The 15,147-nt window shown below is 35.6% G+C and overlaps 2 protein-coding genes across 2 annotated transcripts; both read right to left on the reverse strand.

Moving 5' to 3' along the window:
• Nucleotides 1-3,267: 3,267 nt before the first annotated feature.
• On the reverse strand, nucleotides 3,268-4,687 carry LOC118349735. The gene is made up of 4 exons (XM_035695330.1): nucleotides 4,679-4,687; nucleotides 4,218-4,313; nucleotides 3,484-4,100; nucleotides 3,268-3,300 (listed from the first exon to the last, which is right to left on the reverse strand). Exons 1-3 carry the CDS (start codon nucleotides 4,682-4,684, stop codon nucleotides 3,744-3,746), a joined length of 459 nt encoding a protein of 152 aa, XP_035551223.1. The 5' UTR covers nucleotides 4,685-4,687; the 3' UTR covers nucleotides 3,268-3,300; nucleotides 3,484-3,743.
• A 4,268-nt stretch (nucleotides 4,688-8,955) lies between these two features.
• On the reverse strand, nucleotides 8,956-12,585 carry LOC108994239. Its single transcript, XM_018969373.2, has 4 exons — nucleotides 10,426-12,585; nucleotides 10,073-10,320; nucleotides 9,838-9,925; nucleotides 8,956-9,747 (listed from the first exon to the last, which is right to left on the reverse strand). Exons 1-4 carry the CDS (start codon nucleotides 12,583-12,585, stop codon nucleotides 8,956-8,958), a joined length of 3,288 nt encoding a protein of 1,095 aa, XP_018824918.2.
• Nucleotides 12,586-15,147: the final 2,562 nt, after the last annotated feature.

Below are 15,147 nucleotides of genomic sequence, written 5' to 3' on the forward strand. Positions count from 1 at the left end.
ACTAATAGTGGCGTTTCAATAAATGCCACCAATTTATATAATGCACCAGCAATGTACTGTAGAGGCGTTTATTGTAACACCACTATTTGTATTAGTAGCAGCGTTTAGATAAACGCCGTTAATTTTTTCAATGTGTCGCCAACGTACTAAAAGCAACATTTATTGTAATACTGCTATTTTATATTATGGAATGGTAACGAATTAATGGCGGCGCTTTGATAAACGTCGTTACATTATGAAAGCTGGAAGCGTTTCAAGAAATGCCGCTAAATTGTATACAAACACCACTAATGAGATTTTCAAGTACCGGCGCTTTTGCAAATACCGATATGTGAAAATAGCGACCATCCACTATTGGCAGACGGTTACGCCTGCAAAAAATTGCAAGTAATTAATTAGCAGTGTTTTTTCGGATAGGTGCCAGTGCTTAGCAAACATCGGTAATGTCATGTTTTTTTGTAGTTAACGATGCCGAGTTCATCACTGGTGTGGAAGATGGTTATGGTGATGGGAAATATTCAAAAGAAGAATATCTATCCATAGATGAAGAGCTAGTGTCAGACTAGACCACCTACTGTAAATGGATGGAAGGTATTGTTCTTGTATTTGGTTGGAAATGTGTCTTTTTATTTTACCTAGTCACCAACAATATAACCACTATCCATTATTTCCTGGTCCATTTACATGCTTCAATATTGTAAATGCACTAGTTAATTTTATTTCCAAATATGCTTTCGGATGAACTCGTACATAAAAACTTGATGGTAGTGGGATATTTTCAATTTAAGTGTAGGAATGAAAAGTGCATGACATGCCGAGATCTCCAAAGCATGAAATGGTGTACTTCAGCAGGTTCTTTATAGATGTCAATTTTTGCTGATTGCAATAAACACCATAATAATTCACTAACCATCTTCTCGATGTATGTGATGTTACTGCAGGCGACAATATGTCCTCAAAGTTTAGAAGACAAATCACCAACGACATACAGATGACTGCATATGGAAGTTTTTGTAATCATAGTATTGTGAATGTGTTGCATTGTATAAGAAATTTACACCTCAATAAAAAATTCAATGGTGTACCAAATAATCGTGGAGTATGACTTTTGATGTTAGATGGAGCGGCGCCCACGTGGGACTTACCCCTCTCCTCTCCTGGATTGTAAAGCTTAGGTCATGCATTACTTGCTTGTAACGCATGCGTTACTGCCATTTAAATGGCAGATTGAATTTGTTTTTGGATCATCTAAAACCCAAAACTCTCTCTCTCTCTCTCTCTCTCTCTCTCTCTCTCTCTCTCTAAGGATTCACAAAGAAAATTTCTAAGGATTCACAAAAAATACCACTAAGGATTCACAAATAAAATTTCTAAAAAAGAAACGATACAAAGATCAGAGCGAGAGATGAAAGGAAATAAAAATAAAAAATTTGTTTTGAGGACTCCAGACAGATATATTTAGATCTCAAAGAAACAACACAGATCCAAACAAAATCCCTTCAAATTTGTATAAACTCACTACATATATCATACCCATTTACACTGACATACTGATGTACACCAAAACAAACCAAATTGAAAAACTATCAATAATATGTGTAGATCTAAGACATCCTTAGACTTAGATGCAATGGTTGCCCTTTTCGTTGTCTATGTTGAAATCAAAGGCTATTTTTTTTTTTTTTCTACAGGCTTTCCGTTGTTTTTCATAGAGAATTGAGTGGCGCAGTGGAAGGGCTGGGTATAATTTTGGTCTTCAAGCTTTTGATAAGGAGAGAGGGAGAGAGAGAGAGGGGTAGTGATTTTTACTATTTACTATTCCTTTAATAATCTTTAAAGGTTGTACTATCTATTTATTATTTATTTTTTTTTTTAATTTCTTTATCTGCATATCAGGGCTCCAGGTGCTATGTGCAATGGGGCATAGTGCCTTCACTACAAGGAATAAACTCATTTCCGGCGACGTCATTCACCGCAAATAAATGAATATATCGCCGCAATAAAGTATTTCCGGCTACCTCATCTTGCCCCAAAGTCGCCGCTGTTAATCAGCCAAGTAAGACGTTTTGTGCCGAGGTGGAGGACGGACAGAAATGCTTTCCATTTCCGGCGAGTATAGATCGCCGGAAATAAACATATATATCGCCAGTAAAGATATTTTTAGCATAGTTGTGACGTCTATTCCGGCGACTAAAAACCGCGGAAATATAATATTTGCTGCGAATTTAAATTCGCCGCAAATGTTTCATTCTTGTCGATGATAACGTGAGTTGATTATTTTTGGCGATGACATAGTCGCCGCAAATAGTCCTTACTCGCTGCATTTATTTTCGGCGAGTTACATTCGCCGGAAATATGTTTTTTTTTTTTTTAAAATCCAATTCTGTTTGCTTGTATTTTGTCTTCCTGTTATTTTCCTGATATTTGTAATTTCATAACAAATAATTGCTTGTTAATAAATTAGAAATCCTAAATTTGGATAAATTTATATTTGATTGCACATATAAATTATATGTCAACATCATTCAAATAACCTCAACATACATATTTAAAATTCACCAAGATTTAAGTGTACATTTTACATAATACCATCCAACATATCACAATGGAATATAAATTTACAAGTATTTTTCGTTCAAACTATAAATGTCTAGCAGCAAGTTGCCTTCATGAATGCGCCAGCTTCTTCATTGCAAGTGTTTTTCTTTCTAATCACCATATTCCAACAAGTATGGGAAGAGCTGAATTTGATTCACCGATTTGACTTCAAGTGTTTCAAAACAACTGTAAAGAAATGCAATATATTTCTGCAAAAACATAATATTCAAGGCCCAAGTTACAAGGCATTCAATTAATAAAAGATAGCATCTCTTATTTTTCCTTTGCATCTCTAACTAAAATATATATATATTGTATATATTATGTACATATATAGAACACGTAAAAACTCTCTGACAATTAATACAAGGGTCTCACCTGAAATTGGGACTACCTTTTACATGATTCAGAAGACTAACGAGTCCATTTCAGAAAGTCTCTACATACGCTAGCTCTTTAGTCTGGTATAAAACTAGCTTCCAAAATCACTGTACCCAATGTGAGAAAAATCCAACACATGGCAATTTGATCCTGCCAAACAAAGTACGCACCAAAAAGAACAAATTATATAGGTGAAAAGCCATATGCACTTAAGATTTTTTATATGAGAAATACATAATTTGCATTTATTGGAACTAATAAATATTAAGTCCGCTGCACTCACCCAAGGTGATTTCCTCTATGATATCTCGCATTCAACAACTTCATTTACCAAACAAAAAAAAAAATTAGAATAATGATGAAACAAGTTATTTATTCTTAGTCATATAGATGTTGAAAGATACATAAAAAGCAACAATGTCAGAACAAGAATAAATGAAAATTTGCAAGTCAGTCAGGTACTAATAATATTATTAAAAGGCTATGTATATACTGATAACTTACCTTGCTATAGCAATTTCATTGTAAATTGATGACCAAGAACTTCCAATGTGCATGTTGGTGGCAAAAGCAACGTACATCTCCAGACAAAAGCTACAAAATATCTTCAAACCAAAAAATATACTACCTACCCCACACCAGTAATTGATGTACAAAAGAGGAGGTTCTGGAGATATGGGAGACATTTTGTTGTTATATTATTTTAACTTTCATCTCCTTACCAAAATTGACAAAAAATTGTTACCCTCAAATTTAGTAACTGGCTATGCAGGTCCCTGAGTCTCTTTATGAGACTCTCCCTGGGTCTGCCTCTCTAACTCATATCTCTCCAAAAACTTGTCGTACTTGTCTTGTTTCTCCATTAATAACATGACATTCGCTCGTAAGTCATCATGTAAAGTCTTATAATGTGCAGTTTCTTTCTCACTTCTTTCTGCACGTTCAGTTAATTCTACTATTCGAGCATTAGTTGATTGTCTAGATGACTCGGGAATAACCATCTCGCCAAGACCCCGTACATACCCTGGCCTGTGGCCCAAAACTTCCTTAAATATTGTTGCAGCAGCCTCCTTAGTTTGCTTCTCAGGCTCCAGCTCTGCCATTTTTGCTGCCATCTCATTCTATCAACCATTGGAAAACATCACACAAGTTAATTGCTCGTAATATGTACTTAGCACTAAAAATATAGACATCAGTTTATCTCAAACATCATGAGATTTTACTTAATTAACACTCACATATTTCTCTTCCGTCATGGGAGTCACAAATTTGTCATTTTTCTTTGACCACCTGACTTCTTTAAAGAAATCAACCAAATTCTCCTCATTCCCAGACTGCAAATAAAATAAATTACACACTAACTTAGATTGAATATATGAACACCATTATGAAGCACAAATTAAAAGAGTACAAATAGCTAGCATTAAGAATGAAACTCAAATCTGCAAGATAAAACTCTCATTCAAACTATCAAATAAATTGTTGGGATTAGACTTACAACGTACAAACAATAACGATTGTTGAGTGTTTTTTCTGTTTTTTCATAACTAAATGTGCAAGTAATTATATTAGTCATTAATATATAGAGAACTCAAAGGAAATACACAACTTTGAAGAAGCCTAACATATCACGCAACACAAAGAAGTAATAATGTTACATATAGTCGGTGTGCATCTTGCAACCAAAATGGAGACTTACCCTCATCTCCATTAGCCGCACAAATGACCTTCGTCCAGCTGTGTGATTGTTTTGTTGCTTCTCCCTATTACTTTTATTTCGTTCAGACATCCGCTGCAATCACATAGGACATGATATACATCCATTGAATGTAGAGGTGTCAAAAGGATTATATGACTAAAAACAGAAGTAGATATAGTTGACTATTTTAACAAAAACTAACCGTTCTAACTAACATTTAATACAGGTGACTATTTTACCAAACAATTCCACAGCATGTTAATTAAGTATACGACTGCCAACTTACCTTAAAGTCATCGCTTGAATATCGAGCACATAACTTTACCCAAGTGGCTGGTGTCACCGACGGTGGCACATTCGCAAGTGCTTCTTCATTGCTCTCATATTGCTTGTAAGTTCTATGTAAATCATAGTGAATATGATTAAACCGCTTGCGTAGTGTCTTCGTAACCGTATCACGATGGTTCTTCTTGGTCCAGTCAAGGATGAAGTCAGCCTACAGACAAACATTAAGAGTATTAATTATAATCTCCCAACCCCGAGTTTTACATTGACAATGTTAGGCTTTCATCTACTCTATTTGAACATGTATTGCATTCTCCTACTTTTACCTGAATGCGTGTAATTAATTCTTCCTTCTCATTAGCCGGTACATCGTGCCAGCGAGCATGACTCAAGTCCACATGGTGCTTGACCAACCATGTAACCCTTGTAGTAAACAAGGTAGCATTTTCACAACAAGGTGCAGTTTCACCGTCCTTTATCCTCAAGGATATCTTTCCATACTTTCGCACCTTTTCAAACTCTGTGCTCTTTGCAGCTCCTCGCCCACGCTTCTGCGAAGTGGTACTAGGTTGTTTCCAAGAGTGAAAATGTCATCATAGTTCAATAATTAAATTAATCAACATGTTAAACATATAATGTAAAACAATATCCAAAATGTAAAACAATATAAATATAAATTAGCATTAATACCAGACGGGTTTGTGCTTAATGACGAATCAGCCACTGGTATGTCATTCGGTTCTGTGCTTGGCTGGCCATTACGTGGATCGGTTAAGTCATATGAGCTTGAGGATGAGTCATCTCTAAGATCCATCGTAGCAATAGGTACTTTATTGCGAACTTCATCATTGATTTGAGATCTCCCCCGACCATAGCTCACACGATGTGATCGACCTCTACCTCTTCCAGTTAGAGGCATTGATGAAGCACGCTATATAAACAAACTTCTAAAGTAAAATATAAATAAACAAACTTCTATATATGTCTATGTGTTTGTGTGTGTGTAATTCACTGAAACCCTTCATGAGTTTTTGGCTTCAACATTCATGGAAGCTCATGCATCATGCATGGGTCTTGTTTAAAATATAAAAACCTAATGATCTTGAGCAGATAATAATTATGATCAGTTAGTCATGAAAATCATAATCAGATATTTCTGATCTCAGCGCCAACAATGGGAATTGAAACAGTCAAAGAAAAGAAAAAAGATGATAACTTAATTACCATGCATTTCTGTACGTGAGAATTGTAAAACCAATTAATTAGTTGTTTTCAACCTACCTAGCTAGCTAGAGCTATATCTTGAATTAATACTTGCATGGATTACAAATTAATATCGTGATTGAATCTATATATCTAGTCTGTCTCAAATGTAATGCATCCGCATGAGTACTTTACCATGCAATATATTATGCAAGCTACCGGATATTATAAATGTACGTCTAGTATAGTAAACGAAAAGAAAAAGGAAAAACATTCTTAATTTTTAAGGCAAATATACATGCTAGTACGTATTTGCAGACTGATTGCAAAATTGATCCCTAATTTCCAGCAAATATAGTTCAACCTGTGATATTATGCAGAATTAACATGAGTATAACTAGTAGCTAGTGCATGCACTGGTCACCTCTCTCTCTCTCTCTCTCTATATATATATATATATATATATTATATCTAGTGTAAACTATGAAGTATTTTAATTAATTCAGTACTTGTCAGCATGATATATAATCTGAAATGATCAAAAGACTGATCAATATTTTCCACTATATGTATTATATCCATTAATCTCAAGTGTAATGGAGAAGATCATATTCTCCTTAATTATTGGGGAAGATGTCTCAAAAATATATATGCAGCTTGATCAGTCATTGATCAATGTGTATATATATATATACACAGAGAGAGAGAGAAAGAGAGAAATGCTAGGTAAAAGCCTTATATATGAAGTTGATCTTGTACATGATTCTTTGCCCTCTTTAAGTATTAATATTTTTGGCACCATTACTCTTTATTGGCTTCAGTAACATCACACGGTATGAAACATGAACAAGTTTAATAACATGATCAACTCAGTTAGTTATAATATGTTAATTTTAAGTATGATATTGCAACACAGGCAATTATAATTAGGTCATGCACATGATATTGTAGAAAGAGGAAAAAAATTAAAAGTCCAATATCTTTTCTAATGTCATCTAATTTAATTATGCAGTAATATTCAAATTACAGAATATATACTAGATCATATATATTTTAGGCAAACAAAACTCCGACTGATTTCTAAGATCATGAAGCAAATAGTGGTTAGTTTTGTCCTGATTGGTGAGACAGTTTCATGAGATTATCAAAGCAATAAATGCTTATAATGCATCAATATTTACCCTCATTTCGATGGCTTTGTACAAGGACATTGTACATAATATATAATAAAGTCCAGCTTGGAATGTTGCTGGAAAAAATAAATAAATGGCTGCTTAACTCATGTTTAGTTTGTGACCAGTAGTATTACTAGAACCAACCAGAATAATTAATCTTTTACTTTACTTTCAATTTCAAGGACGACATAGACATCAATCAGCAAGCTGCTAGCTAGGTTACGACAAAAGAAAATTATATATAATGATGATGATAAACGAATTAGCAAAACTCAAAACAGCATGAAGAGACTGCTAAAATTCTAAGTTCGAGTTGTCTGTCCTAGTACTCATGATCATGTATATATATGTATATATATATATATGCAAGTGACTTTTGTTTTGCAGCGCGCGCAAGTGCTATATGATCATATATATATATATATATATATATATAATATGGTGTTTCTAATTGATTAATGAGAGGGCATACATACAATGAATGAACAGTTTTTGAGGAAGAAGTACTTGGAATTAATTCTACAGCGAGATCAGTTGAGAAGGGCATGAAGAGATCATCAATCGGCGAGAGACTCAAACTAAATATATAGTAATAAAAGCAAAACATGTTGAAGCTGAAATGATATGATATAATAATATAATGGATATATATACTCAACCCCCTCCCAGAAAAAGAGAGACAAAGATATTGCAGAAATATCAGATAGTAATGGTACCTTTTAAGGCTCGGAAAACTTTTTCTGCAACACCTACGGGGTGTGCCCAACGAACCAGCGACAAGAAAATCAACCTACCAGGGTAATAATACAAGACTTCAATAACATCGGGCGGGTAGCTTGCTGGCCACTGCACACGTTGCCTTGATCAGCATCCAGGAAAAGTTGTTATAATTAATTAGCAGCTTAATTAAAGAACATTAATATTCATGTAAACAGAGAGGGCAGTAGAGAGATCAAGAGATCTATAGTTGGTAGCCAGATCAAAACTTCCAACACATGTTTGGAAATAATCCGAATTCAGTGGGAAACCATGGCGCCCCATGGCTAGGATACAGATTGGGGAAACTAGGCCCTGCAGAAGAAGCTGGAACAAATTAAGCATGAAATCAGGAAGCAATGATATATAGGTGGTAGTCTACGTCTTCATCCGGCCAATATATAGTATTTATCTATATATTATGAAAATTATCATGTGTCATAAATATTTTTACATGAAGTTAATAAAAAGAAGACATCAATTGATCATGGATAATATATAGTGAATAGCTTCGATCTATCGATCTCCAATGGCCTCTAATTAATAATTTGCTTATGCTGGCTAGCTAATTCTTCATAAATTAACCAGGATATTTAAGAAGTAATGCCTCCTAGTGTGTTGTCATTACAAACTTGGCTAAATTGGCAAAAGATAACAAACTAAATAATTCTCAAGCAAATTACACATCAATTCAATGGAAGATCCCCTATTCTTGAAGTAAATTGCACACTGCTAACGACCTTGATGTTCCTGCGAGAGATGGAAAAGATGGGTCTTTAATTTGACAAATGATATTTAGGATAAGCCAAACAAAATGGATTGTATGGAGACACAATGTAATTACCAACTTTGAAGTGGCTAGTTCATCTCATCCTCTGAGAGACTATCTTCTTCTATGCTACCCTCCACTTCGGTGCTGTGAGAAGAACTGTCTTCACTTGTATCGTCATTGATAAACCCCCTCTCAAACTGGTTGCAATTTGACCTTTGCATTACCGATGTGTCAACTTCAATCTGCTCCGGCTCAACATTAGGCCTGTGCATGTTTGTTTGCAGTGGGATGTCATCAGCATGGACATTCACGTAAGCATCGCCAGAATTATCCTCTTGGTATGCATCAACGTCGCTAGAATCAGATGCATCATCTTCAATTAGGGGTTTTCGTGGAAGGTCATAGACATTTCGACCTTTGACCTTTTGCACTATATACCAATCACCACGGATGCTGCAATTTTTTAGGTAAAACACCTGCGACGCTTGGCACGCCAAAACAAAAGGGTCGTCCTTATAAGCTGTCCGAGACATATTCACACTAATAAAATGTTTTTCCACACGTATCCCTTGTTTGGAATCAGAGATGTCAAACCATTCACATTTGAATAAGTAAACACGACGCCAACCCATGTAGCGGATTTCCAAAATGTCTGTTAGTCTACCAAAGAACTCAAGCTTTTCAGATCCTGGTTGTTCACTAATCACCATGACACCTGAGTTTTGGGTGCGACGATGTTCTTCCCGATTTTTTGTGTGAAATCTTATACCATTGGTTATGCAACCTGAATAGGATGCACCCCAAGGGTCAGGACCACATGCTAGGGCATATAGATCCTCCGAAACTTGTCCGAGATTATCAGCACGCAAACTTTGAATCTATCACAAGTTGAAACAAGGAACCGCATAAAGTAAAGCCAAACATATTCAAAACTCATATAAGGTGAACTTCTAAATGAATTTCCCTACATGTGACTTGAACCAATCTGGGAATTTTGCAGCATGCATACTATCGACATCATCAGGATACTCTTCACTGATCTGCATGTAGTGCTCACTAGACAAAAGAACTCGAGCGGTTCAGTATGTGTAGGATATGCAACGTAAATCAGTATCTTTAGAATTGAAAATTACTAAGTTGGTAAGTAGTTTGGTTACTTACTTAAGGTATAGATCAATCTCTGTGCAATTATTAAGAACATACCATCTGGCTTTTATGAAAATGTTATCGTCTAATCGGTGACGTGAAGCAAAACCCATGGGGCGCACCTTCTGTGAAAAAACACTTAGTCCCTCCCGTACACCCTCATCTTCTTCATCAACATTACGTTCGACGGGATTGAATCTAGTCTCAACATCGTGGAGGTACATGGAACAAAAATTCAAGCATTCTACATGGATATAGGCCTCGGCTATTGAACCTTCCGGGCAGGCCTTATTCTTAACATATCTCTTGAATTTTCCAAGATACCTCTCGAAAGGATACATCCACCTATATTGAACTGGTCCTGCAAGCAGAGCCTCACGTGGCAAATGGTAGGCTAAGTGCACCATTACATCAAAGAAGGTCGGCGGAAAAACCATCTCAAACTTGCAGAGAATGACAGCAATATCAGCTTGAAGCCGCTCTAAGACATCCACCTTACATGTTCTAGCACACAATTCTTTGAAAAAAGTGCTTAACTCAGTTAGTGCCAATCGAACATCTTGGCGTAAGTATCCAGAAATTGCAGTAGGAAGCAACCTTTGCATGAAAATATGGCAATCATGACTTTTCATTCCCGAGATTTTACAATCAGGTACACTAACACATCTGGCAATGTTTGAAGCGAATCCATCTGGGAATTTCACACCCCGCAACCAATTACAAAAACCAGTCCGCTCAACTCCATACAACATATAACATGCATGTGGCATACTAATGCGTGTATCATCCTGAATAAGGTGTAACTCCTTTCTTATATTGAGATTGGAAAGATCACGACGTGCATTAGGATGATCTTTAGTTTTTCCAGAGATATTCATCAAAGTTCCTAAGATGTTGTCACAAATGTTCTTCTCAATGTGCATTACATCTAGATTATGTCTAATCTTTATAGTCGACCAATACGGCAATTGAAAGAAGATACTTTTTTTGGTCCAATTAAACTCGTCTATGGTACGCTTTCTTTTCTTTATGCCTTTACCAAAATTTGCATCAGGAATATCTTGAAGTTGAATCAGTATATCTTCTCCAGAATACACCATAGGCGGGTCGCGATGCTCTGCATAGCCATTAAAAATAGTCTTTTTCTTTCTCCAGATGTGGTCCGATGGCAAGAATCGGCGATGACCCATGTAACAATGTTTTCGGCTATATGTCAACCACATTGAATCTGTTTCTTCCTTGCACGATGGACATGCCATCTTTCCCTTAGTGCTCCACCCGGAGAGGTTTCCATAAGCAGGGAAGTCATTGATTGTCCACAACAATGCTGCATGCAATCGGAAAGTCTCTCTGGCCTTTGCATCGTATGTATCAACACCATTATCCCATAGATCAATCAATTCATCTATCAAAGGCTGAAGATAAACATCGATTTCATTTCCCGGTGATCTTGGTCCAGGAATTAAGAGTGAAGTGATAAAAAATGGATCTTTCATGCATAACCATGGGGGCAAGTTGTAAGGGACAAGAATCACTGGCCATACGTTGTAAGGCTTAGGCAAATTATTAAATGGGTTGAAACCGTCACTAGCTAAACCAAGCCTGATATTTCTTGGATCTTCCGCAAACCAAGCATGTTCTTGATCAAATGTTGTCCACACCTCAGAGTCAGCTGGATGACTTAGAATACCTTGCTGAATAACGCGCTGATCCTTGTGCCACCGCATATTAGCTGCTGTTTTCTGTGACATAAACAATCTCTGCAACCTTGGCTTCAACGGGAAATGTCGTAGAACCTTTTGAGGAATTCGTCTTTGCTTACTTTCGCTGAATTTCCACCTTGGGAGTTTACATTTCGGACACTCATCTTTATCTACATTTTCCCTCCAATAAAGTATGCAGTCATTCGGACAAACATGTATCTTGGTATAAGTAAAGCCCAGGCCTTTTTCCAAGTTACGTGACTCTTGATATGAGTTTGGCAAAAGGGCATTGGGAAAAGCTGACTTTAGCAAATGACAAAGCATGTCAAAAGACTTTACACTCCAACCACCAAGTGTTTTGATATGCAGCAATTTGACAGTGAATGATAGTTTAGAATACTTTGTACAACCTTCATAAAGAGGACGCCGGGAATCAGCCAACAACTGGTCGAAAGTTGGCGAAGATTCAGGATCAACCGATGGCAGACCCTCAGTATGGAATGACTCAGTTATGGGAACATTAGGAAATGTCCCAGCTCGAAAATCTTGTAACATAACATCGATGTCATCGATGTAATCATCCTCTTCTTGGGAATCATGTAGATCATCATCATCATCACTTATGATTAAATCTTCCTCCTCGCCATGGAAAATCCACGTCGTATAATTCTTCTCAATACCTTTAATGAACAAGTGTCTCTCTACCTGGCCTATAGGTAGGAAGTAATTATTTGAACACAGGACACATGGGCAACGAATTTCGTCACTAGTAGCATTGGATCGGGCCAAGTTAATGAACTCCTTAACTCCTTTAGCATATTCCCTAGATCCAAATCTATCAGTGATTTGCATCCAACTCTTATCCATCTAGAAACAAGTAGAGGAGGGGAAGTTGTTATGATAAGGGATAAATTCAGCACAATGCCACATAAATAATTTAAATAAAAGTTGCCATTAATTTAATTAACTTCCCACAAGTTTGGGATATGAGTATAATGCATATGAGTATAAACCGTTTAGATTTTCGCAATTATAAAATCCTATCTCTCTCATATACAATATACACAACAATCCGCGCACTGTGCGGGTTATAGGCTCATAATTATAATGCTAATGTTGTGCTACAAAATGATATTATATAAACCGAACCCTCACTGCATACGAACTTGAACACACAAACACACAAAAAAAAAGGATTTATCACTATTAAGTCTTCAGTAGATGCAGCTAGTAGTGCATACACAAGTAAGCCAACTTTTTAATTTGATACGTACAAACAGTAATCCAACTTGAATCAATAAATTTTTTTTTCCAATTCAAGACCCACATACTCACAGTATATAGCACTACTGCAGGCAACTGCATGGCACGGGGCATGTAGAGAAGCAGAAGAAGATGCAGTGTAAACAGATCAAAATATAGGTATAAACACACACTACGGTTACATAGATAAGCTTATATAATATTCCATAATCTATTCATTTTCCAAATATTGAGATTTATATAAGTATGAAAAGATGTCCATTTTATGACTTCTGTAGGGCTACTAGAAATCCATATCTCTGGAGTCTGTAGGGCTACTAGAAATCCATATCTCTGGAGGTTCTTCTAGCGGATCTGCGGCAGTAGGTACAAATAGGATTGTGCCCTGTTGCCCTCGGTGTTGATGGTGGAGGTAAACTAGTTCTATGCTGAGAAAACTTTCAAATAAATCTATAAGCAAAAATCCATCATATTTGCTTTGCTGTTCTTTGTTTTATCTTGCAGAATTATAAAGAACTGTTTTGTGTGAAAGCTTTTATGAAGTTGTTACTGCATAATATTATGAAATTATACAGTAATAACTTTTGGGCGCATACCTTACTTTGGGTGAATATTCATTATCACATAAGCTATCTTCTAGTAATCATCTTTTTCTCTGTATTTCCGGCTGGTATATGAGCATTTAAAGAATAACAAGCTGTTTTTCAGTGTTCGTCCTCTGAACTGGACAATTGGGATGGTTGGAATCATATTTTAATGATTGAGGATACATTTATCCACATGACACATTTATAATATATATCTATTATTGCATTAATTAATTAATTTATTTTTATCTAATATTTTCTTTCTTTCTTTTGCTCGGAATAATATAATTCTAAAAGTCACCTGGCCTATGGATTTTGGCGCATGCATGCAGCTCCCAGCTAGCTTTGATCAAAAGCATGAATTATTTTGCATTTTGTGAAAGTCAAGGAGGAGAAGTTACAAGTTATACTTCTGTTTAATTTCCTCGACCAAAGTTATCAAAGATGATTCTAATTAACTAATGGCAGAAAATAAAAGTAGAAACTATTCTTATAATATTAATCTAACAATTTTTCCATTTTTTTTTTTGAAGTTTACTATATATATATGCTAAATTGACATGAATTTTTGAAGATTTTCCTAGAAATAATTCTCATTAATTTGCTCTTAGTCGAATATTCTCATGAATCCTTGAGAATTTTCTTTCGAAAGAGAATAATATAATAAAAAAACGATTTTAAACGGTCAGTCCAGATCATCAATATTAATATTTCTCAAATCTATTTAATTTGTTGTTGATCATCTTATAAATAAGAATATTCTGAACCTTAATTAATTTTACGGTGAATTTCATGTGTAGAACTTGGACACTAAACATTGCTGAATTAATTAGTGGATTAATAATTAATATTCTTACCGTGTGAATGAATGATCTGTAAATTAATCACCCAGTACTACTAAAAGAAGAAATTAAAAGAAGAGTAAGAAATTAATTAATAATTATAGAATTACAAGATGATCATGATGCAGAGCTATTTTTCCGAACCCTCACTGCATACGAACTTGAACACACAAACACACAAAAAAAAAAGGATTTATCACTATAAGTCTTCAGTAGATGCAGCTAGTAGTGCATACACAAATAGTAAGCCAGCTAGTAGGCTTCCATTGGATTAACCCAACTGTTCTATACATGTAAGAACTTGTTGCGATTGTTTGAAAACAAGTGTATTATTGTTAGAAATATATCTTCTTTTTTATTGGCTCCCACCAATTCTATGCATGCATCCATACATGCATAAAATGCTTTCTTTCTACATAGAGGTAGACACAAGCACACTAATCTGGAATAGATACAAATGGGACATCTAAACTTAAAGATATCTGATTGAGCTAACATTTCGCAGATATTTGGGACAATTCTATGGCTATTTTCTTTCCTATTTTTTTGGTAATTAAAACTCTTGACAGTCTCCTCAGTTCAAGTATACTTGGCCAACACACACACACACACACAAAAGAGCTCCAAAAGAAAAAAAAAATTACAAACTCTGAAGAAATAACACTATAGTTTGAACCATATGCACAATGTATCTCTAGCACTGCCGCCTGCATGCCACAGCCAGTAAAAACACACAC

The sequence above is a fragment of the Juglans regia genome, chromosome 10 (genome assembly GCF_001411555.2).
Source record: "Juglans regia cultivar Chandler chromosome 10, Walnut 2.0, whole genome shotgun sequence".
NCBI classification, from domain to species: domain Eukaryota; kingdom Viridiplantae; phylum Streptophyta; class Magnoliopsida; order Fagales; family Juglandaceae; genus Juglans; species Juglans regia.

What these genes read in the sequence shown, in the direction of transcription:
- LOC118349735 (XM_035695330.1), bottom strand. An exon ending in CCATGACGGAAGAGAAATAT is followed by an intron (nt 4,101 to 4,217) that starts GTGAGTGTTAAT and finishes AATGGTTGATAG; the next exon opens with AATGAGATGGCAGCAAAAAT.
- LOC108994239 (XM_018969373.2), bottom strand. Translation starts at nt 12,585, where the DNA reads ATGGATAAGAGTTGGATGCAAATCACTGATAGATTTGGATCTAGGGAA. An exon ending in TTCCGCCGACCTTCTTTGAT is followed by an intron (nt 10,321 to 10,425) that starts GTAATGGTGCAC and finishes GGAAAATTCAAG; the next exon opens with AGATATGTTAAGAATAAGGC. An exon ending in ATTTTCATAAAAGCCAGATG is followed by an intron (nt 9,926 to 10,072) that starts GTATGTTCTTAA and finishes TCTTTTGTCTAG; the next exon opens with TGAGCACTACATGCAGATCA.